Source organism: Plasmodium gonderi, assembly GCF_002157705.1.
Source record: "Plasmodium gonderi apicoplast DNA, contig: Api, whole genome shotgun sequence".
Lineage (NCBI taxonomy): Eukaryota > Apicomplexa > Aconoidasida > Haemosporida > Plasmodiidae > Plasmodium > Plasmodium gonderi.
The window spans coordinates 12,098-34,515 of record NW_021629666.1 but is presented as its reverse complement, the minus strand read 5'-3'; the positions used below and the strand labels follow the sequence as shown (position 1 = coordinate 34,515).

Genomic DNA, 22,418 nt, shown 5'->3' with positions numbered 1-22,418 from the left:
AAAAAAAATTAATATAGGGCCTATTTATTTTTTTTTAGGTTATTTTAGAATTGAACTAAAATTTTACCCTTATCAAGAGTATGTTTTACCTTTAAACTAAAAACCTATTTATTTTAAATAAAAAATAATATTTAACTAAATTTATATTAATGTGTATTAATATTATTTTTGTCTATTAAAATTTATATATAATTAATAAATTTTTTATTTATATAAATAAAAAATTTAATATATCAATATTATTTTTATAATAAATAAATCAACCAATTTATTTTCTTTATCCAGCCGCACCTTCCAGTACAGCTACCTTGTTACGACTTCATCTAAATTATATTTTTATATATAATTATTTAACAATAATTTTTATATAATATAATATTTTCCAGATGTGACGGGCGGTGTGTACAAAGCTTAAGAACTTATTCACCGCTATAATTCTAATTAGCGATTACTAGTGATTCCATCTTTATATAAATGAATTTCAATTTATAATCTGAACTATAAATATATTTTAAATATTATATTTACATATAATAAATATATTGTAATATTTTATGTAACACGTGAGCAGCCCAAAATATAAAGAGCATAATGACTTGACGTAATCTTTTTTATATATTTTATCTATTATAAATAATATATTATAAAAATTATTTTCTATAAAAGGTTACGTTCGTTATAATACTGAAATTAATACTTCACAGCACGAACTGACGACAGCCATGCACTACTTATATATTTTATTAAATTATTAATTTCTTAATAATAAAAATATTGTTAAATTTTGGTAAGGTTTATCGTGTTGCATCGAATTAAGCCACATGTTCCACCACTTGTATAAGCTCCCGTCAATTCCTTTGAATTTTATTCTTGCGAATATACTACTCAGGTGGAATATTTATTACGTTAGTTATTATATTTATAAATAATATATAAATATAAAATATTCATAGTTTACAGCTAAGACTACTAGGGTATCTAATCCTATTTGCTACCTTAGCTTTCGTTTTTAAGTGTCAGTAATTATTTAGTATTATGCTTTCGCCTTTGGTATTCCTTTTTGTATCATTGTATTTCACTACTTCTCAAAAAATTCTTAATACTTTAATAATACTCTATTATATTATTATTTATTTATTTTTTAAATTTTACTTAAATATTTAAAAATAAAATTAATATAAAACCTTAAAACGCTTTACACCTAATAAAATGAATAACGCTTGCATTTCCTGTATTACCGCTGCTGCTGGCACAGAAATTAGCCAATACTATTTTATATATATATCAATATTTATATATATAAAATAAAGTTTACAATATTTTAATAATACTGTCTTCCTTTAAGAAATATTACTTTATCAAGCTTACACTTATTGTAAAATATTCCTCACTGCTGATTTTAAAAAAAAATTTAGGCTTTATTTCAATCCTAATGTGATTGTACATTCTTTCAAATCAATTTATGATCATCACCTTGGTAAACTTTTATTTTACCAACTAGTTAATCAAATATAAATTTTATTTTAAATAATAATAATTTTTAATATAGTACAATTAAATAAATGCGCTTATAGATTATTATATAATAAATTATAATCTATTTAAAATTTACAAATTTATATATCCTCACCTATTCACTATGATATTATCATAAATTTGCATGTGTAATGTATATTTCTAGCGTTAATTCTAAGCTAGGATCAAACTCGCAATATAATAATATATATAAAATATATAAATAACATATATAGAATTTATATGGAAATAAGTAGAATTGAACTACTATTTTTATTATGCAAAAATAAGATTTTACCATTAAACTATATTCCCTATTATATAATATATTATATATATAATAATTCTTAATAGCTTAGTGGTTAAAGCATTCGGCTGTTAACCGAAAGATACTAGTTCAACTCTAGTTTAAGAAGTAAATATTATTTTATATTAATATGAATAAAGAGATTTGAACTCTTATAGAAAACTAAAATCTAAATTTAGTGCGTATACCATTTCCGCCATATTCATAATTATATAATAAATCTAGTAAGATTTGAACTTACATATAAAACTTAGAAGGTTTTTATTTTATCCATTAAATTATAGATTTATGTAAGTAATATTGGATTTGAACCAATGATCTTCTGTATGTAAAGCAGAAACTTTACCTCTAAGTTAATTACTTTATTTTTATTATTATAAATAATAAACTTGTAATTTAAAGGATAAAATATATAATTACGAATTGTATTATAAAAGTTCAAGTCTTTTCAAGTTTAATTGTTTATAGCGAAATAGAGCATAAGGAAAGTTCGTCGGATTCATGCTCCGAAGGTAATCGGTTCAATTCCGTTTTTCGCTTATAAAATATAAAGTAATTTATAATTAATTTATTATGTAATTATTAATTATATAATTAAATATATATAATAAATTTAAAAGGATGTCTATAGTTTTTATTATTGAAGAAAGACGTTATATATATTAACGAAATTTTTATAATAATTAATAAAAATAATATATATTTATTTTTATTAATATTATTTATTTTTATTATAAAAGTATCTGAATAAAATATTTTTATATAAATATTTTTTTAAAAAACTTAAGGAATTGAATCATCTTAGTACTTAAAGGAAAATAAAGTAATAACGATTTTCATAGTAGTGGCGAGCGAATTGAAATATTTTAAACATTAATTATGTAAAATTTTATATAAGTAATATAAAAATATATTTTATATGAATGTAATTATATAAAATAGTAAGAATCATCTTATAAAATTTAATATAATAAAAGTTGATAGAGAAATAGTACCGTGAGGGAAAGATGAAAAGAATTTTGAAAAAATAGTGAAAAGAACCTGAATTTTAAATTTAATAAATAATAATAAAATTAATTTAAATTTTATTATATTCTTGTTGAAGAAAGAATTAGCAAGTTATAATAAATAGTATATAATTAGGTTAAATATATAATAAATGAAGCCAAAGTTATATCGAGTTTATAAATTTTTAATAAACATTATAAATATTATTTATTATAGACCCGAAATCAAATGATCTAATTATATTTAAAATTAAGTTTAAATAATATTAAATTAAAGTTTGAATTGATTACTGTTGCAGAAGTATCAAATAAAATATAATTAGTGGTGAAATGCCAATCGAATTTGAAGATAGCTGGTTCTCTTTGAAATATATGTAAGTATAGTATTTATATATAAATAAATGTAAAACTCTTTTTTAATTAAATTAATTTAAATAATTAATATTAATATTAATAATTTAAGAATTTTATTTAATAAAATATATATGTTATCAGAAAATAAAGGATAAGCTTTATTTTCAAAAGGGAAACAGCCCTAATTATAAATTAAGATTTTTAAATATTAGTTAAGTTTTAAAAAGAATATAAAATTATTTTTATAATTAAAAAGTAAATTTAGAAGCAGTTATCTTTTAAAGAGTGCGTAAAAGCTCATTAATTTAATAATTTTAGTTCTAAAATAATCGAAAATAAATTAATTATCGATATTATAAAATTTAATATGTAAATTAAATTGGTAAAAGAGCGTTTTGATAATATTTATTTATATGTAAATTAAAATAATAAAATCAAAAGTGATAATGCTAATTTGAGTAATGTAAATATTGGTAAAAATCCAATACTTCTATAATTTAAGGTTTCCTATTTAAAATTTATTTGAATAGGGTTAGTCGAATCTTAAGATGAGATGAAATGTGTAGTTAATAGGAAATAAGTTAATATTCTTATACTATATAATAATAATGTATATTATAAAACTAATATAATAATTTTTATATTATTATATTATAAAAAAATTATTAATATATATTTATTATATATTCGTACCGTAAACTGACACTAGTAAATTTGTATATATTATTAAGAAGTTGAGATAATTTTTTTTAAGGAACTCGGCAAAATTATCTTGTAACTTAGGGATAAAAGATACTTATTTAGTTTATAATAAAAAATTTAAGCGACTGTTTAACAAAAACACAAATCTTTGCTAAATTGAAAAATGATGTATAAAGATTGACATCTGCCCAGTGCTATTATGTAAAAATAATATATATAATATAAAATTATAATATATTATATAAGCTATAGTAAACGGCGGCTGTATCTATAACGGTCCAAAGGTAGCGAAATTCCTTGTCGGGTAAGTTCCGACCTGCATGAAAGATGTAACGACTTAAATGCTGTCTTAAAAATAATCTTAATGAAATAAAATTATCTGTGAAGATGCAGATTTCTTATATTAGGACAGAAAGACCCTATGAAGCTTTACTATTAATAAATATTGAATATATATATGTAAAGCATAGTATAAATGGGAAATAATAATATTATTTTCTTGGAAATAATGTAATTTAAAATGAAATACCATTTTTTATATATATGAATTCTTAAAAAAATTTTATAACAAATTTTTAAACAATATTTATAAGATAGTTTGACTGGGGCGGTCTCCTCCTATATATAAACGGAGGAGTACAATGTTATATATATTATATAAAGATATATATATAATTAACTGTAAAATATACAAATTAAACAGAGATTAATGTCGGTCTTAATGATCCGATAATTATTTAATGATAAAATTATCGCTTAACGGATAAAAGTTACTCTAGGGATAACAGGCTAATCTTTTCCGAGAGTCCATATTGACGAAAAGGTTTGGCACCTCGATGTCGGCTTATCGCATCCTAAAGCAGTAGTATGTTTTAAGGGTAAGTCTGTTCGCCTATTAAAGCGATACGTGAGCTGGGTTCAGAACGTCGTGAGACAGTTCGGTCCATATCTAATATAAGTGTTAGAATATTGAAATTATTTTTTTTAGTACGAGAGGATCGAAAAAATTATACCAATGATATATCAATTATTAATTTTTGTAATGTTGAGTAGTTAAGTATAAAATTTTAATTGTTGAAGTAATATAAATAAAAAAATTTAATTGAAAATAATATTCTAATCATATATATGAATAAAACAATAATTAGAAAAATTATTTTATAGGCTTATTATATATTTATAGTAATATATTTAGTATATAATTCCTAATAAGTTGATTATTTAATTATTAATATTTTATTTGCTAAAGTAGCTTAATTGGTAAAGCAACTGATTTGTAATCAGTAGATTATGAGTTCAAATCTCACCATTAGCTTGAATTAGTTATAGTATATTAAATAAATGATATTAAAAAAAATTTTAAATATTTATAATTTAAATTATAAATATCAATATAAAAATAAAATAAATTTATATTTAATAAGAAATGGGTTAAATAATAATTTGATAAAATATTTATCTATGAATATTTTTTTATCTAATTTTATTTATAAATTTAAAAAATATTCTTTAAAAATATTAAATATTATAAAATTTCCTGATTGGAATTTTTTTGATTGTCCTATTATAAATTATGATAATATTATTTATTTTTCTTCTATTTTAAAAAATAATAATTTAATAGTATATTTAAAAAATAATTTAAATATAAATTTTTTAGATAGTATTCTAATAAAAACAAATTCTATAGATATTATTTTTGATAGTATATCTATATTACATACTACTCAATATTTTTTAAAAAAATTAGGTATAATTTTTATATCTTTATTTGATGCTATTTTTAAATATCCTTTATTAATAAATAAATATTTAGGAACAATAGTTTCTTATAAAGATAATTTTTTTTCTACTATTAATTCTATTATTTTTAGTGAAGGATCTTTTTGTTATATTCCTAAATATATAAAATGTAAATTTAATTTATCTACTTATTTTAAAACTAATTCTTATGATTTTGCACAATTTGAACGTACATTATTAATTATAAATGAATATTCATATATTATATATTTAGAAGGATGTACAGCTTCTATATATAAAGAATCTCAATTACATGTTGCTATAGTAGAAATTATTGTAAAAAATTATAGTTATGTAAAATATTATACTTTACAAAATTGGTATAGAGGTGATTATTTAGGTAATGGAGGATTATATAATTTTACTACTAAACGTGGTATTTGTTTTAATTTTTCTAAATTAGATTGGATTCAAATTGAATTAGGTTCAATTATAACATGGAAATATCCTTCAACAATTTTAAAAGGAAATTTTTCTATTAGTAATTTTTATTCAATATCTTTCTTATCTTATAATCAAATTGCAGATACAGGTAGTAAAATGTATCATATAGGATCTTATACTAAAAGTTATATTATTTCAAAAAGTATTTCTTTAAATAATTCATTAAATATATTTAGAGGGTTAATTTATATAAATCCTTATTCTTTTAAATCTTATAATTATACTGAATGTAATTCTTTAATATTTGGAAATAATTCTTTAACGGTTACAATTCCTTATATAAAAAATTATAATAATACTAGTTATATTAAACAGGAAGCTTTTATTTCTAAAATTGAAATTTTATATTTATTTTTATTAATGCAACGTGGATTAAATATTTCAGAAGCAATGTCTTTAATAATTATTGGATTTTGTTTTAATATTTATAATCAATTACCTTTTGAATTAAATTTAGAAATACCTATGTTATTTTCTTTGAAGATAAAAGATATATTTAAATGATATATTATTATATTATAGATAAGTATTTAATAAATTTGAAATATTATTTGAATAAATATAAAAAGTTATTAAAGTATAATAAAGTAAATTATAAAAAAATGTATATTATTTATATGAAATATAAAAAATATATATTAATTATAAAAAAATTAAAATATTTAAATATTATTTAAATTTAAAAATTTATATATAAATAAAAAATGAAATTAAATATAGTAAAAAAATATTATTATATAAAAAATAAAATATTATTTAAAATAATATATAATAATTATATTTTAAATAATAATATTATAATAAAAATAAATGTATATGAATATAATAATTATAATAATAATATATGTAATAAATTAAAAATATTTAAATTTAGTGGAATAATATTTAAAAAGAATAATAAAAATAATTATATTATTATATTAAAATATAATAATTATGATATATTATATTTATATTTTTATTTAAATTCTTTAAATATAATAAAAGTATTTAAAATAGGTAAATTAATTTTTTAATTTAATATTATGATATATTTAAATAATGTTATATTTATAAAAAATAATTATATTATTTCTAATTTATATTTATTATTAATTATAGAAATATTATATTATTTAAAATATTATATATTAATGATTAATAATTTAAATATTAAAAATTTTAATATAATATATTTTAAATTAATAGTTTTATTAACAAATATAGATATAAATTCAATAGATACAATTCAAAATGTTAATAGTTTATTTAAAATAATTTTAAATTTAAATATTAATTTTATTTATATTAATAAGAAACTTAAAATTAATATATTATTATTTATATTGCCTTTAATATATGATAATATTATTATATTGAATGGATTATATAAAACATGTATTCAATTATTTAAAAAAAATAATAAAATTTTTATTATTAAATTTAAAAAAAATAATAATGATATTATTTATATATATATGTATATTAATTATTTAAATATAAAATTAATATTTGAAATTAATAATATAAATATATATTGTTATTATGATATTTATAAATTTAATTTTATAATTTTATTATTATATTTAAATTATATGAATATAATAATTAAAAATTATAATATTATATTAAAAAAAATAATTATTTATAATTATATTAAATTTATAATAATTAATAAAAAATATAATATATATAATATATTTTTATTAAAATTGTTTATTATTAAAATATATAATAATTTTTATAATAATAAATTATTTATAAATATTTTAAAAATAATATTTTCTATTAAAATTAATTTTATATATTATTATAATTATTATATAAATAATATTAATAATAAAAAATATTATTCTATTATTGATCATTTATTAATAAAAAGTAAAGAATATATAAAAAATTTTAAAAATAAAATATTAACTATTACAAATTTTAATATTAAATTATTATTTAATTATAAAAAGTATATAAATATTATTTTAGAAAATATAAATATAAATCCATTAATACAATATTCTGATCAAGTAAATAATTTATCTGAAATAAATCAAAAATTTAAAATAAATATGATTACAACAGGATTAAATTCAAAATTTATTTTAAATACTGATTTTAGAGAATTATCTAGAAATATATTAGGATATATTAGTTTAATTAATACAAATGAAGGGTTAACTTGTGGATTAATTAATTATTTAACTATTAATGTTTATTTAAATTTAAAATATAAATTAATTACATATTATAAATATTTATTTTATTATAAATATAATTTTAAATTAATATTAGATATTTTTGATAAAAATTTTTATAATATTTATTTTAATAAAATTTTTTTAAAAAAAAATTTAAATTTTAATAAAATAAATATTTTAACTATTAATAAAAATACATTTAAAATAAATAATATACAAAAAAATATATTTTATATACCTTTTAATTATTTATTATCTTTTATAGAAAATTTAATTCCTTTTATACATTATAATGATTCTGTAAGAAATTTAATGAGTATAAAAATGCATACTCAAATAATTCCTATTTTATATCCTATTTTAAGTAATATTATTACTAATTATAATTTTATTTTAAATAAATATTTAAATTATTTAATTATTTCTTATCAAGAAGGAATTGTTATTTATGTTTCTTATGTAAAAATAATAATAAGAGATATTTTTAATAGACAAATAATTTATTATTTAAATACTTATAGAAAATTTAATCAAAATGTATTATTAATATATAAACCTATAGTATGGGTAGGAGAAAAAATAAATATAGGTAAAATATTAGCTATAAATTCAAATTTATTATATTGTGAATATAGTTTAGGTAATAATTTATTAGTAGGTTATGGTTCATATTTAGGTTATGAATATGAAGATGCTATTATTATTAATAAAAAAATATTATATAATAATTTATATACATCATTACATTTGAATATTTATGAAATATCATGTAATATATTAAATAATATTCCTGAGATATGTAGTGTAAATTTATCTAAAATATGTTATAAACATAAAATAAATTTAGATAAATATGGTATAATAAGAGAAGGTTCTTTTATATTAGCTAATAATATTTTAGTTTCAAAATTAATTTTAATGCCTTTTATTTTTAATAATAAAAATTTAATTAATATTATTAATTTTTTATTTGGAAATAAATTGAGAGTATTTAAAAATAAACCTATAATTTCTACTATATATGATATGGGTAGAGTTATAAAAGTAGAATTTTTATTTAATAATTTATATAATAAAAAATTAAAAGAGGTTAATATATATTTAAAAATAAGAATATATATAGGAGTTCAAAAATATTTACAATTAGGAGATAAAATTTGTAATAGACATGGTAATAAAGGAGTAATTTCATATATAAATGAAATTAATGATATGCCTTATTTAAATAATAAAATTCAACCAGATTTATTTATAAGTTCTATAAGTATTCCTTCTAGAATTAATGTTGGTCAAATTTTGGAAGGTGTTTATGGATTAAATAGTTTATATATTAATAATAGATATATTATTTCAAATAATTTAAATAAAAATTATTATAATAATTATATTAATATATTTAATTATTATACATATAATTATATTAATAATTATAATATAAATAAAATGTCTTATAATTATAATAAATATTTTTTAAAAAATCCATTTACAGGACATTTAATTAATAATAGTTTTTGTTTAAATAGTATTTATTATTATAAATTAATTCATATGGTTCGTGATAAATTAAGATATAGATTTATAGGATTATATTCTGAGTTAACACAACAACCTATAAAGGGGAATACAAAACAAGGAGGTCAAAGATTTGGAGAAATGGAAGTATGGGCTTTAGAGGCTTTTGGAGCTTCTTTTTTATTTAAAGAATTTTTTACATATAAATCAGATGATATAAAAAGTAGAAAATTATTAAAGAATTATTTATTTAATAATAATAAAATAAAAACTACATTTATTTCAGAAACTTTTAAATTAATTTTAAAAGAATTGCAAAGTTTATCTATAAATATAGAAACATTTTGTATATTTAATAACAATAATAATTTAATAAAAAATATACCTATAAATATAATTTATTAATATATGATAATTTATAATAATATAAATTTTATTGGATTAAAATTAAATATTTTAAATCCTAAACAAATAATTAAATGGTCTGCTTTATATTATAAAAATAAAATTATAATTGGAGAAGTTTTAGTACCTAATACTATAAATTTTAATACAGGATTACCTATTTTATATGGTTTATTTTGTGAAAAAATATTTGATTATATGTATAGATGGAATTGTAATTGTAATAAAAAAATGTATAATATAAATAATTTTTCATATTTTTTATATTGTATATTTTGTAAAAATAAATTAACAATAAATATTAATAGAAAATATAAAATAGGATTTATATTTTTAAATATACCTATTTTACATTTATGGTATTTAACGGGTCCTTTGAAAATAGCTTCTTTATTATTAAATAAAAATGTTATTTATTTAAAATTTTTAATTTATTATAAATATTTTTTTAATAATATAAAATATAAACAATATTTATATTACAATAAATTATATTTTAAATTAAATATAAAAAAAAATTTTAATATAATTCAATATTTATTTTCTCATAATATTTTATATAAAAAATTAAAAAATTTAAATTTATTAACTGATTTATTAAATAATAAAGAATTATTATTAAACAGTAATATATGTTATAAAAAATATATTTATAAAAAAATTAATATATTAAATTTATTTATAATAAATAATATAAAACCAAATTGGATTTTTTTAGATTTATTACCTATATTACCTGCAGGATTAAGGCCATATTTTTATATAAATAATAGTATGTATATAATATCTACAATAAATGAAAATTATAGATTGATTATTTTGAAAAATAATAAATTAAAATATTGGTTATATTTACGTAATAATATTTTTTTTATATTTGAAATAATAGAAAAACGTTTATTACAACAATTAATTGATTATTTATTAATAAATAAATTAATTTTAAAAAAAAATAATACTTTTTTTAATTTTAGTAAAACTTTTAAAGGTAAATATAGTATAATAAAATATAATTTATTAGGTAAAAGAGTGGATTTTTCAGGTAGATCAGTTATAACTATTAATCCTAATATTATATATAATAATATTGGATTACCATATTATATTAGTATATATTTATTTAAACCTTTTTTAATAAATATTTTAAAATATAATTTTAAATTTAATATTATATTTAAAAGTTTATTAATTAATAAAAATTTATTTAGTATTCAAAAATTTTTAAATAAATTATTACAAAATCAATTTATTATAATTAATAGAGCCCCTACATTACATAGAATGAATTTACAATCTTTTATACCTATATTAACAGAAGGTTATTCATTAAAATTTTATCCTTTAGGATGTTCTAGTTTTAATGCAGATTTTGATGGAGATCAAATGTCTGTATTTTTACCATTAATAAAAACTTCAAAATTTGAATCTAATATAAATTTAAATTTTGATAAAAATATTATTTCTCCTTCTAATAATATTAATTTGTTTAAAAATTTACAATATTATAAATTAGGTATTAATACATTATTAATATTACATTATAATAAAATATTTAATTTTTTTTATTTTAATTCTATAGAAAAAATATATGAATATTATAATAATAATGTATTATTTATATTTAATTTAATTTGGATAAAATATGTAAATAATAATAAAATTTTTTATATATTAACTTCAGTTAATAGAATAATTATAAATTTATATATGTATATATATTAAATTTTAGATATGTATTTTTATTTTTTAAATAAATATAATTTACAAATTTTAGAGAAAAAATTATTAAATATTTTTAAATATAATATAAGTTCAAAAATTTTGCATGAATTATTATATTTAGGATTAGAATATAGTTTTATATATAATTATTCTTTAAATTTAAATGATTTTTCAAATTTAATATATTTATTAGTTTTATATAAAAAAAAAATTACTAATATATATAATAATAAATATTATGAAATAAAATATAATTATATAAATATATTTTTAAATAATTATTATTATTTAAAAATTATAAATAAAATTCAATTAATATTAAATAATATTATTTATTTTAAAATCAATCCTATATATTCAAATTTATATTTATTTTTTAAATATAAAATAAAAATAAAATATTCACAATTACAACAATTAATAGGATTTAAGGGATATATTTCTAATATAAAAGGTATAGTTTATGAAAAACCTATTATAAATAATTATATTAATGAATTATCAATATATGAATATATATTATCTTGTTACGGTTCTAAAAAAGGAATTATAGATACAGCTTTAAAAACAGCAGATTCAGGATATTTAACAAAACGTTTAGTTAATATAACAAATAATTTTATAATTAAAGAATTAAATTGTAAATCACCTTTTATTTTTAAATATATGTGTAATATGGATATATATGGTAATATAATTTTACCTTTTAATATATTACAATTTAAAATATTGCAAAATAATATTTTAAATATAAATAAAGGTATATGTTTAAATTTTAAAAATATTTATATAACTAAATATGTATTAAATAATTTATTAAAATCTTATTATAATATATATATATATTTAAATATAAAATCAATATATTTATGTAATATATTTAATAATATATGTAATAATTGTTTAAATTATAAACAATTATATAAATATAATTTAGGGCAACATATTGGAGTTATATCAAGTGAAGCTATAGGAGAACCTAGTACTCAAATGGTATTAAGAACTTTTCATGTAAATTCTATTTTAAAAAATAAATATAATTGTAGTTTATGGGAAAAATATAATATTTATAAAATTTTTTTTTATAAGTTTAAAATAAAAAAAATATTTAAATTAATTTTTAATTTTAAAAAATATATTAATGGTAAATTTAATTTAATATTTTTAATAAATAAATTAATATTTAAGTATATATATTTAAATTATAATTATATATTAAATAATAAATTTATTAAATATAGTTTTATATATAATTCTATATCAAAAAATTTTAAATATAATTTAAATAATATTATTATTAAATATTTTAATTCTAAAATAAAATATTATAGTTATTATATAATACAATTATTAATTAAAAATTTGTATAATAAAGGGATTATATATAATTTACATGCTTCTTATTATTATTATAATTATATAAAATTATATAATATTTATAAACAAGGTATAATTTATAATTTAAAGGTTAATAAAAAATATAATATTATGTATTTTATAAAAAATTATTTTAATATGTATTCATATTATTATTTAAATATTAGTAATGTTATATTAATAAATTCTAATTTTTTTAAAAAAAATAAAAAATATTATGATATTTAAAATAAGTTTAGTTAATATACAAAATAAAAATAATATAAATAATAAATATAAATTAAAATTAAATTATTATAAAAGTAATAATTTATTAATATATATATTATTTATTAGATTTATTAAATATAATTATTATAATAAAAATATTTATATATATAATAATAAAAATAATAGTTTATTTAATTGTAAAGTTTATAATTTATATATATATGAAATATTAAAATATAAATGGAGTAAATATTTATTATCTAATTTTAAATATAATTTATTTATTATTTATAATAATTATATAAAATATTTATATAAATATAATATTAAAATTATATTATATATTTTAAAAAATTTATATTTTATAAATAATAATTTTATACATAATAGTAATATTTTGTATACTTATAATATTATTTATAATAATCAGTATAATTTTTTATATAATTATAAAAATAATATAATTAAATTATTAAATAATAATTTTTATAATAAAATTTTTTATATATATAATAATAAAAATATATATAATTTATATTTAAATGATATAACAATAGGACTACACTCAATTAATATTATATTTGAAAATAAAAATATTAAAAATAATATTTCTTTTATTTCAAATAATGTATATGTTATTTTTTATATTAAATATTATAATTATTTAAATAATATTATATATATATATAATGTATTAAATATATATACAATGAATTATTTTAAATATAAATTGAATTTTTATTCATATATTTTTGAAGATATAAGTTCAATTTTATATAGTGGATATTCATTAAATACAGATTTTTATTTAATAAATAATAATTTAAAATTTTATTTTAAATATTTATTAATTAATACAAATATTTATCAATCAATTAAAAGTTCTTATATATATATATATAATATTTTAATGGAATCTATTTTAAAACAATATAGTTATCAAAATATTTATTTACCTTCTATATATTTTGAATTAATTATAAAAAAAATGTTATCATGTATAAAAATAATATCTAATAATTTTAAAATATTTAAATATAATGATATAATACCTTTATATTTAATTAATATACTTAATTATTCATTAAATTTAAATAAATATAAAATATATAAATATGAACCTATTATTTTAGGAATTACAAAATCAATTTTGGCAAATTCTGGATTTTTAACAAATATAAGTTTTCAAAATACATTTAAAATTATAAGTTTAAATATTTTAAATAATAAAATAGATTGGTTAATTGATATAAAATCTAAAATAATAATGACAGATTTATTACCTATAGGTAACGGATGGTATAGATATTTAAAAATTTAATTATAAAAAATAATGTTTATTACATTTAATACTTTATTAAAATCTAAAATTTATATTGATAATAATTTTAAAAATATTCATTTTAATAATTATAAATTTATATATAAAATAGAATATAATTATTGTATTTTAAATTTTATTTTAATAATTTTATATTTATATAAATTATATATATATATTTATAATATATCTTTAAAAAATAATAAAATTTTATTTATTCATAATAATAATTTATTTATTAATTTTATTATTAAAATATGTATTTTAACTAATAATTTTTATATAATTAAATGGATTCCTGGTTTGTTAACAAATTGGAGATTATTTAAAAAAAGAATTATTATTTATATATGGTTAGAAAAAATATTTAAAAATAAATATTATATAAAAATATTATCAAAAAAATGTTTATATAAATTTAAATATATTTATAATAAATTATGTATAAATTTATATGGAATAAGAAATATGTTAATATTACCAAAATGTATTTTTTTAATAAAATATAATAATTTAATTTTAAAAGAAATTTTAAAATTAAAATTAATTTTAATAAGTTTTATAAATTTAAGTTTAGATTCAAGTTATATAAATATAAAAGTTTTAGGTAATTATAATAATTATAAATCTATAAAATTAATATATAAAATAGTTTATACATCAATAATTCATAGTAAAATTAAAAATATGTAAATATATTTTTAATTATGTATATTTTATTATATATAAAATTAATATATAAAATATTATACCAAAAATTTATTTTTTTTATTAATAAAATATTATATTTATTAGATATTATATATAATATTTTTAAATTTTTATATTTATAATTTATAATATTATATATATATTTATTTGAATTTTTACTTTTTAATAATATATTAAATTTATTTTTTATATAAATAAATTTTTTAATATTATTTTTTTTATTTTTAAATTTTTTTAATAAAATATTTTTTTGTAATTTATAATATAAATTTAATATCATGTTTATATTATTATATATAATAATTATATAAAAGAGAAAATGGGATTTGAACCCATGAAATATACATATATTTTTTTGATCTCAAATCAAATACAATAAACCTCTCTGTCATTTCTCTTATTTTTTTTTATATTATATAATAAAAGTTTTATTAAATTTTTATTTAATATAAAATTATATTTTAAATATTTTAATAATATATAATATATACAAGAAATTATATTTAATTTAGGATTATAAATACCTAATTTAATTATATTTAAATTATTATTCTTTTTTATATATAAATATATTTTATAAATTTTATATAGAGTTTTATTTGACTTAAAATATAAAAAAATTTTTTTTTTCATTATAATTTTTAAATATATTTTTATATACAAATAATGGAATTTGAATCCATATCTTTAATATGGAAAATTAATATTTTACCTATTTAAACTATATTTGTTATTTATAAAGAATATATATTAAAATTTAAATTATAATATTTATTTAAAAAATAATATAAAATATATTTATTTTTAATAAAATAATTTTTATCATAAATTAATAATAAATCACTTATTGATTTATTTAAAATTAAATCTAATATTCTTTTTAATGAACGAGCTCCATATAATGGGTTATAAGTTAATTTAATTAAAAAATATTTAAGTTCTTTTTTTATATAAATTATTATATTTATTTTATTTAAATATAATTTAATTTTTAATTCATTTATAAATTTATTAAATATTAATAATAAAGAATTTATATTTAAAGGATTAAAAATTAATATATTTGTTAATCTATTTAATAATTCAGGTTTAAAATAATTATTAATATTTAATTTAATATTTTTTTCTATATCTTTTAAATCTTTATTAGATAAATAATATTTATTTTTTAAATATAAATTATAATTTTTAGGACAACCTAAATTACTTGTAAATAAAATAATTGTATGTGTAAAATCAATTAATTTACCTGTAGAATCTGTTAATCTACCTTCATCTAAAATTTGTAACATTATATTATATATTTCAGGATGAGCTTTTTCTATTTCATCAAATAATATTATAGAATTTGGATTTTTATATACTTGTTCAGTTAATTGACCTCCTTCAGAATATCCTATATAACCAGGAGGAGATCCAATTAATCTAGATATAGAATGTTTTTCCATATATTCACTCATATCAAATCTAATTAAATTTTTTTCTGAATTAAATAAATATTTTGCTAATATTTTAGCTAATTCAGTTTTACCAGTACCACTAGGACCACATAAAATCCAACTACCTATAGGTTTATTTTTTGTTTTTAATCCTATTAAATTTTGTTTAATTGAAGGTAATATTTTATTAAATATATGATTTTGACCATGTATATTCTTATATAAATAATATTCTAATTTTTTAAAATTAGAATTAGTTATTTTATTATTTTTAAATAATATAGTTTTAGAAATGTTTAAATATTCAGAAATTGTTGTTTTTATATCTTCATATGTTATAATTAAATTATTTTTATTTTGTAAATATACATTATTATTAGTTAATATATAATTAAAATTAGAAATTTGTGTATTTATTTTAAATAAATATTTTTTAGAACATAAATTTTCTAATAAAATTAAAGGGATTATAGGAGATTTTATATTTGTAATATATTTTTTACTTAAATTAATTAATTCATATATAATATAATTATTTATATGTATTTTATAATAATTTATATATTTATATATATTATATTTTAGAATTAAAAATATTTGTAAAAATGATAAATTTTTTATTTGTATTGTATAAAAAAATTTAATTTGTAATAAATTATTATATTTAAAATATAAATTATATTTATCTTTAGTTGTTATTATTATTATATGTATATTATAATTAGAAATTTTATTTAATAATAAATATAAATAATATAATTTATTTAAATTATTATTATCATTATTTACCTCATTAAATATTTCTATATTTTTTATAACTAAAATTAATTTATAATTATTTATTAAATATTTAGAAATATTTAATATTTTAGATATTATTATATATATATCATAATTTAATAAATCATTTAATATCCATATTTCTGTATTATATAAATATATAGGTACTGTTTTATTTTTTATATTATTCATTAATATTTTTAAAAATGAAAATATATTTTCTTCTAATCCTTTTATTATTATATGTTTTTTTATTTTTAAATTTAAAATTTGTAATAATTTTAAATATTGATATTTATTTAAATTTATATTATAATTATATATTAAATTTATATTATAAATATTTGTAGAAAATTCTTTTAATATTTTTTTAAAATTATTAGGAAATATATTTGTTATAGATATATAAAAATTTAAATTAGAAAAATTTAAATTTAAATATTTAAATAGATATTGAATATCTTTATCTTTTTCATTTAATAATAATAATAATAAATTGAAAGAATTTATTTTAAAATTAAAATTATTTAATTTTCTTAATATATTAATAATTTTATTTGAAAATATTACATTTATTATATTTTTATTATACTTATATTTATTTAATAAAAATAAAATTAATTTATTAGTTATTAAATTTTTATTTATTTTAAAAAATTTTGTACATAAATTATTTGTTAATAATAAACTTAATAATAAATGAATAGGCATTATAAAATAATTATTATATTTTAATGCTAAATATTCAGATTTAATTAATATTATTATTAATTCCTTTGTACTATATAAATTATTTAAGATCATGAGAAATTTATATTTTATATTTAATTATTTTTAAATTATTAATTATAATATATAATAATTGATTTATATTATAAAATAATAATTGCATTTTTTTATATAATAATATTTTATATATTACTAAATATATTTTATTAAATTTTTTATAATATTTTTTATATAAATTATATATTGTATAATTATATATTATTTTAAAATTTTTATTAGAATAAATATAAATAATAAATATATTTACTTTATATTTATAAATATATTCCATTATTTTTTTATTTAAAAAATTAATATTAATATTATATATTTTAAATTTAACATTTAAAATAGAATTTAAATTAATTTTATTATTATCAATATGCTTAATTATAAATTTACATTTATATAAAATAATCATTATATTAGATATATATATATTTAAATATTATTATATACATGTCTTAAAGGATTTGAACCTTCATTATAAATTTTGGAAATTTATATTTTTACTTTAAATTAAAGACATAATTTTATGTATATATGAATAAAGAGAATTAAACTCTTATAACAATTTTGGTAAAATTGTATTTTATCTTTAAATTATATTCATTATTTTTTTAGAATAATAGGATTTGAACCTATATTAATGAAATCAAAATTCATTACCTTAACCTTTTGGTTATATTCTATTAATATATAATATATAAAAAGTCATTATAGCTCAATGGTAGAGCCATGGATTGAAGATCCATATGTTATCAGTTCAAATCTGATTTTTGACATTTATTTAATAACAATATTATAAATAAAAAATTTAATAAATATTTATATTTTTTATATATAATAACTTTAAAATATTTATTATTATTTATAAAAATAAATATTAAAATAATTATATATATCCAGATATATATATTATTATAATACATATAAAAATATTTAATAATTTTAAATATTTTTTTTATAAAAATTTTATTTAATATATTATTATTTTTTTCTTTAAACATAATATAATAATTTAATCTATAATATCTATTATAATTCCTGCTCCTATAGTTTTACCTCCTTCTCTAATAGAAAATTTCATATTTAAAATTAATACAATATAATGTTTTAATTCAATATGTAAAGTTAATTTATCCCCAGGTATTCCAATTTTTTGAATATGATTATTTAAATATATATTTTTTATCTCACCTGTTACATCTACAGTATGAATAAAAAATTGTGGTTTATATCCTATATTAAATGGTTTATGACGACCTCCTTCCTCTTTAGTTAATATATAAGTTTCAGATATAAAAGATTTATATACTTTTAATTTATTTGGAGATGATAAAATCATACCTCTTTTAATATCTTTTTTTTGAATATTTCTTAATAAAATACCCACATTATCTCCAGATTGAGCTTGTATTAATTGTTTTTTAAACATTTCTAATCCTATAACTGTTGTTAATATTGAAGATTTTTCAAATTTTAAAATTTCAACTTCTTCATTTAAATTTATACATCCTTGATCAATTTTACCTGTAACTACAGTACCTCTACCTGTAATAGAAAATACATCTTCTATAGACATTAAAAAATAATCATCTAATTTTTTTCTTATTATTTTAATACCATCAATAATATTAATTAAATCATTTAATTTTTGTATCCAAATATTTGATTTTATTAATTCATAATTTTTATTTTTTTGTATAATATTAATAACATTTAATGCAGATCCAGTCAATATTTTAATATTATCTAAATTAAATTCATATTTACTTAATAATTCATTTATTTCTAATTTAATAAATTCTATTAATTCTAAATCATCACATAAATCTTCTTTATTCAAAAATATTATTATATTTTTTATACCTATTTGCTTAATTAATAATAAATGCTCATATGTTTGAGGCATAATACCATCAATTATAGATATTACTAAAATTGCTATATCCATTTGTGTAGCTCCTATAATCATATTTTTAATATAATCAGAATGACCAGGACAATCTATATGAGCACAATGTTTTGTAATTGTTTCATATTCAATATGTGTTGTATTTATAGTTATACCTCTTATTTTTTCTTCAGGAGCAGAATCAATATCAGAATAATTATATTTTTTAGATAAACCTTGTAAATTTAATAAATAAGATATTGCTGTTGTTAATGTTGTCTTTCCATGATCTACGTGTCCTATAGTACCTAAATTTATATGTTGTTTATTTCTTATAAATAATTTATTATTCATTATATATATAAAATAATATATAATAATTTATAAATAATAATATAATCTTTTATTATTAATATTTATTTAATATTTTTCTTTTTATTTAATAAATATATATATATTCTATTTGATATAAATTGTTTTATTAAATTTAATTTAATCTTATATAAATCACCTTCTTTATTATAACTTAAAATTAAATACTTACAAATAATTTTATATAATAATAAATTTTTATTTTTTATAATTTTATTAAATAATTTATATATATTAAATATAGATTGTTCATATGATATAATTATAGGTATATTATATTTAATAGTATTAATTTTAATTTTAAAAAATGAAAATGGTAATATTAAATTTTTAATAGCTTTATTAAAAATAAATATACCTAATTTATTAGTTATTTTTTTTAACAAATATAATATATATATTAATAATTTAATACCTTTATTAATTTTTCCTTTTTTTAAAAAAATTTTTATAAAATATTTAAACATTATTATTTATTTTTTTTTTACTCCATATTTAGATCTAGATGTTTTTCTATTTACTACTCCTATAGAATCTAAAGATCCTCTAATTATTTTATATTTTATACCAGGTAAATCTTTTACTCTACCTCCTTTTATTAATACAAAATTATGTTCTTGAATAGATTTACCTTCACCTGGTATATATGCTAATAATTCTTTATTATTTGATAATTTTATTTTAGCTACTTTTCTTAAAGCTGAATTAGGTTTTTTTGGAGTTTTAATTAATATTTTTAATACAATACCTTTTTTTTGAGGACATTTATTTAATAAAAAATTATTTTTTTTATAATTTTTATTTTTTTTTATCGTTTTTTTATATAATAATTTATTTATTGTTAACATTTTTTTTTTGAAATTTTACATCCATTATATGGTATAGAAGTTATATCAAATAATTTATTTATATTTAATTTTTTATTTTTATATTTAATATTTAATAATAATTTTAATATATGTATTCTATATGAATTTATACCATTAAAAATAACATTAATATTTAATAAATTTTTATTTATTAAATATTTTATTATATTTATAGTTATAATATTATTAGCTATTATAGTATTTTTTAATCTATTTTTAAAAAATTTTAAACAACCACAAGATATATATTTTAAATTTTTTATATAAATAAATTTATTATTATATTTTTTATATTTAGAAACAGTTACTAATGTATTTTTTAAAGTTAATTTAAAATATAAAAATACTATATAATTATTATATAAATTAATCATTGTATTTGTTTATGTTTTTTATTAATACAAATAATACGTAATTTTTTAAAACGTTTTATTAATTTACATTTATTACATATTTTTTTTATAGAAGAACGTTTTTTCATTTTATATTAAATTTTTTAATTTTATTAATAATAATACTATTCATTTTATTTTTTAAAATCTTATAAATATACATATTTAATCTATATAAACTTAATTTAACTTTTATTATATTATTTTTAATATTAAAAATATTTATATTATTTAAATTTAATAATAAATTAAATTTATACAAATTTAATCCATATATATATTTAATTATATATATAATATATAAATTTTTATTTAAATATAATATCATATATTTATA

General features: G+C 13.4%; 17 protein-coding genes and 17 non-coding genes across 34 annotated transcripts, besides 1 other annotated feature; 12 read left to right on the top strand and 22 right to left on the bottom strand. All coding sequences in view use genetic code 11, as the record gives it.

Moving 5' to 3' along the window:
- Positions 1-35: 35 nt before the first annotated feature.
- PGO_A00680 lies at positions 36-106 on the bottom strand. Its single transcript has one exon. It is a non-coding gene; the product is annotated as a tRNA-Ile (tRNA).
- Positions 107-264: 158 nt separating this feature from the next.
- On the bottom strand, positions 265-1,717 carry PGO_A00670. Its single transcript has one exon. It is a non-coding gene; the product is annotated as a small subunit ribosomal RNA (ribosomal RNA).
- A 42-nt stretch (positions 1,718-1,759) lies between these two features.
- On the bottom strand, positions 1,760-1,830 carry PGO_A00660. The gene has a single exon. It is a non-coding gene; the product is annotated as a tRNA-Ala (tRNA).
- A 29-nt stretch (positions 1,831-1,859) lies between these two features.
- PGO_A00650 lies at positions 1,860-1,931 on the top strand. Its single transcript has one exon. It is a non-coding gene; the product is annotated as a tRNA-Asn (tRNA).
- A 20-nt stretch (positions 1,932-1,951) lies between these two features.
- On the bottom strand, positions 1,952-2,028 carry PGO_A00640. The gene has a single exon. It is a non-coding gene; the product is annotated as a tRNA-Leu (tRNA).
- Positions 2,029-2,038: 10 nt separating this feature from the next.
- PGO_A00630 lies at positions 2,039-2,110 on the bottom strand. The gene has a single exon. It is a non-coding gene; the product is annotated as a tRNA-Arg (tRNA).
- Positions 2,111-2,113: 3 nt separating this feature from the next.
- PGO_A00620 lies at positions 2,114-2,185 on the bottom strand. The gene has a single exon. It is a non-coding gene; the product is annotated as a tRNA-Val (tRNA).
- Positions 2,186-2,207: 22 nt separating this feature from the next.
- On the top strand, positions 2,208-2,279 carry PGO_A00610. The gene has a single exon. It is a non-coding gene; the product is annotated as a tRNA-Arg (tRNA).
- Positions 2,280-2,288: 9 nt separating this feature from the next.
- Positions 2,289-2,362, top strand: PGO_A00600. The gene has a single exon. It is a non-coding gene; the product is annotated as a tRNA-Met (tRNA).
- Positions 2,363-2,413: 51 nt separating this feature from the next.
- Positions 2,414-5,114, top strand: PGO_A00590. Its single transcript has one exon. It is a non-coding gene; the product is annotated as a large subunit ribosomal RNA (ribosomal RNA).
- A 13-nt stretch (positions 5,115-5,127) lies between these two features.
- Positions 5,128-5,200, top strand: PGO_A00580. Its single transcript has one exon. It is a non-coding gene; the product is annotated as a tRNA-Thr (tRNA).
- A 26-nt stretch (positions 5,201-5,226) lies between these two features.
- Positions 5,227-6,636, top strand: sufB (the record flags this gene model as incomplete). Its single annotated transcript has 1 exon — positions 5,227-6,636. One exon carries the CDS (start codon positions 5,227-5,229, stop codon positions 6,634-6,636), a length of 1,410 nt encoding a protein of 469 aa, XP_028547359.1.
- Positions 6,633-6,809, top strand: PGO_A00560 (open reading frame 51; the record flags this gene model as incomplete). The annotated part of the gene is made up of 1 exon: positions 6,633-6,809. The coding sequence occupies one exon, from the start codon at positions 6,633-6,635 to the stop codon at positions 6,807-6,809; it is 177 nt and encodes a 58-aa protein (XP_028547358.1).
- Positions 6,810-6,836: 27 nt separating this feature from the next.
- Positions 6,837-7,148, top strand: PGO_A00550 (open reading frame 101; the record flags this gene model as incomplete). The annotated part of the gene is made up of 1 exon: positions 6,837-7,148. One exon carries the CDS (start codon positions 6,837-6,839, stop codon positions 7,146-7,148), a length of 312 nt encoding a protein of 103 aa, XP_028547357.1.
- Positions 7,149-7,157: 9 nt separating this feature from the next.
- Positions 7,158-10,223, top strand: rpoB (DNA-directed RNA polymerase B subunit; the record flags this gene model as incomplete). The annotated part of the gene is made up of 1 exon: positions 7,158-10,223. The coding sequence occupies one exon, from the start codon at positions 7,158-7,160 to the stop codon at positions 10,221-10,223; it is 3,066 nt and encodes a 1,021-aa protein (XP_028547356.1).
- Positions 10,224-10,226: 3 nt separating this feature from the next.
- rpoC (DNA-directed RNA polymerase C subunit) lies at positions 10,227-11,945 on the top strand (the record flags this gene model as incomplete). Its single annotated transcript has 1 exon — positions 10,227-11,945. The coding sequence occupies one exon, from the start codon at positions 10,227-10,229 to the stop codon at positions 11,943-11,945; it is 1,719 nt and encodes a 572-aa protein (XP_028547355.1).
- A 9-nt stretch (positions 11,946-11,954) lies between these two features.
- Positions 11,955-14,853: a sequence feature (Belongs to the RNA polymerase beta chain family;~DNA-directed RNA polymerase D subunit;~nonsense mutation at position 20986 produce frameshift).
- Positions 14,854-14,865: 12 nt separating this feature from the next.
- rps2 (small subunit ribosomal protein 2) lies at positions 14,866-15,546 on the top strand (the record flags this gene model as incomplete). Its single annotated transcript has 1 exon — positions 14,866-15,546. One exon carries the CDS (start codon positions 14,866-14,868, stop codon positions 15,544-15,546), a length of 681 nt encoding a protein of 226 aa, XP_028547354.1.
- Positions 15,533-15,844, bottom strand: PGO_A00500 (open reading frame 105; the record flags this gene model as incomplete). The annotated part of the gene is made up of 1 exon: positions 15,533-15,844. The coding sequence occupies one exon, from the start codon at positions 15,842-15,844 to the stop codon at positions 15,533-15,535; it is 312 nt and encodes a 103-aa protein (XP_028547353.1).
- Positions 15,845-15,875: 31 nt separating this feature from the next.
- PGO_A00490 lies at positions 15,876-15,962 on the bottom strand. Its single transcript has one exon. It is a non-coding gene; the product is annotated as a tRNA-Ser (tRNA).
- PGO_A00480 (open reading frame 79) lies at positions 15,931-16,197 on the bottom strand (the record flags this gene model as incomplete). The annotated part of the gene is made up of 1 exon: positions 15,931-16,197. One exon carries the CDS (start codon positions 16,195-16,197, stop codon positions 15,931-15,933), a length of 267 nt encoding a protein of 88 aa, XP_028547352.1.
- A 25-nt stretch (positions 16,198-16,222) lies between these two features.
- On the bottom strand, positions 16,223-16,295 carry PGO_A00470. The gene has a single exon. It is a non-coding gene; the product is annotated as a tRNA-Gly (tRNA).
- A 3-nt stretch (positions 16,296-16,298) lies between these two features.
- Positions 16,299-18,587, bottom strand: clpC (caseinolytic protease C; the record flags this gene model as incomplete). The annotated part of the gene is made up of 1 exon: positions 16,299-18,587. One exon carries the CDS (start codon positions 18,585-18,587, stop codon positions 16,299-16,301), a length of 2,289 nt encoding a protein of 762 aa, XP_028547351.1.
- A 7-nt stretch (positions 18,588-18,594) lies between these two features.
- PGO_A00450 (open reading frame 129) lies at positions 18,595-18,972 on the bottom strand (the record flags this gene model as incomplete). The annotated part of the gene is made up of 1 exon: positions 18,595-18,972. One exon carries the CDS (start codon positions 18,970-18,972, stop codon positions 18,595-18,597), a length of 378 nt encoding a protein of 125 aa, XP_028547350.1.
- A 37-nt stretch (positions 18,973-19,009) lies between these two features.
- PGO_A00440 lies at positions 19,010-19,080 on the bottom strand. The gene has a single exon. It is a non-coding gene; the product is annotated as a tRNA-Trp (tRNA).
- Positions 19,081-19,094: 14 nt separating this feature from the next.
- PGO_A00430 lies at positions 19,095-19,164 on the bottom strand. The gene has a single exon. It is a non-coding gene; the product is annotated as a tRNA-Gly (tRNA).
- Positions 19,165-19,171: 7 nt separating this feature from the next.
- PGO_A00420 lies at positions 19,172-19,243 on the bottom strand. The gene has a single exon. It is a non-coding gene; the product is annotated as a tRNA-Gln (tRNA).
- Positions 19,244-19,264: 21 nt separating this feature from the next.
- On the top strand, positions 19,265-19,336 carry PGO_A00410. Its single transcript has one exon. It is a non-coding gene; the product is annotated as a tRNA-Phe (tRNA).
- PGO_A00400 (open reading frame 78) lies at positions 19,313-19,561 on the bottom strand (the record flags this gene model as incomplete). The annotated part of the gene is made up of 1 exon: positions 19,313-19,561. The coding sequence occupies one exon, from the start codon at positions 19,559-19,561 to the stop codon at positions 19,313-19,315; it is 249 nt and encodes an 82-aa protein (XP_028547349.1).
- An 11-nt stretch (positions 19,562-19,572) lies between these two features.
- Positions 19,573-20,802, bottom strand: tufA (translation elongation factor Tu; the record flags this gene model as incomplete). The annotated part of the gene is made up of 1 exon: positions 19,573-20,802. The coding sequence occupies one exon, from the start codon at positions 20,800-20,802 to the stop codon at positions 19,573-19,575; it is 1,230 nt and encodes a 409-aa protein (XP_028547348.1).
- A 62-nt stretch (positions 20,803-20,864) lies between these two features.
- rps7 (small subunit ribosomal protein 7) lies at positions 20,865-21,287 on the bottom strand (the record flags this gene model as incomplete). The annotated part of the gene is made up of 1 exon: positions 20,865-21,287. The coding sequence occupies one exon, from the start codon at positions 21,285-21,287 to the stop codon at positions 20,865-20,867; it is 423 nt and encodes a 140-aa protein (XP_028547347.1).
- Positions 21,288-21,293: 6 nt separating this feature from the next.
- Positions 21,294-21,668, bottom strand: rps12 (small subunit ribosomal protein 12; the record flags this gene model as incomplete). Its single annotated transcript has 1 exon — positions 21,294-21,668. The coding sequence occupies one exon, from the start codon at positions 21,666-21,668 to the stop codon at positions 21,294-21,296; it is 375 nt and encodes a 124-aa protein (XP_028547346.1).
- rps11 (small subunit ribosomal protein 11) lies at positions 21,662-22,063 on the bottom strand (the record flags this gene model as incomplete). Its single annotated transcript has 1 exon — positions 21,662-22,063. One exon carries the CDS (start codon positions 22,061-22,063, stop codon positions 21,662-21,664), a length of 402 nt encoding a protein of 133 aa, XP_028547345.1.
- rpl36 (large subunit ribosomal protein 36) lies at positions 22,060-22,170 on the bottom strand (the record flags this gene model as incomplete). Its single annotated transcript has 1 exon — positions 22,060-22,170. One exon carries the CDS (start codon positions 22,168-22,170, stop codon positions 22,060-22,062), a length of 111 nt encoding a protein of 36 aa, XP_028547344.1.
- PGO_A00340 (open reading frame 91) lies at positions 22,167-22,409 on the bottom strand (the record flags this gene model as incomplete). Its single annotated transcript has 1 exon — positions 22,167-22,409. The coding sequence occupies one exon, from the start codon at positions 22,407-22,409 to the stop codon at positions 22,167-22,169; it is 243 nt and encodes an 80-aa protein (XP_028547343.1).
- Positions 22,410-22,418: the final 9 nt, after the last annotated feature.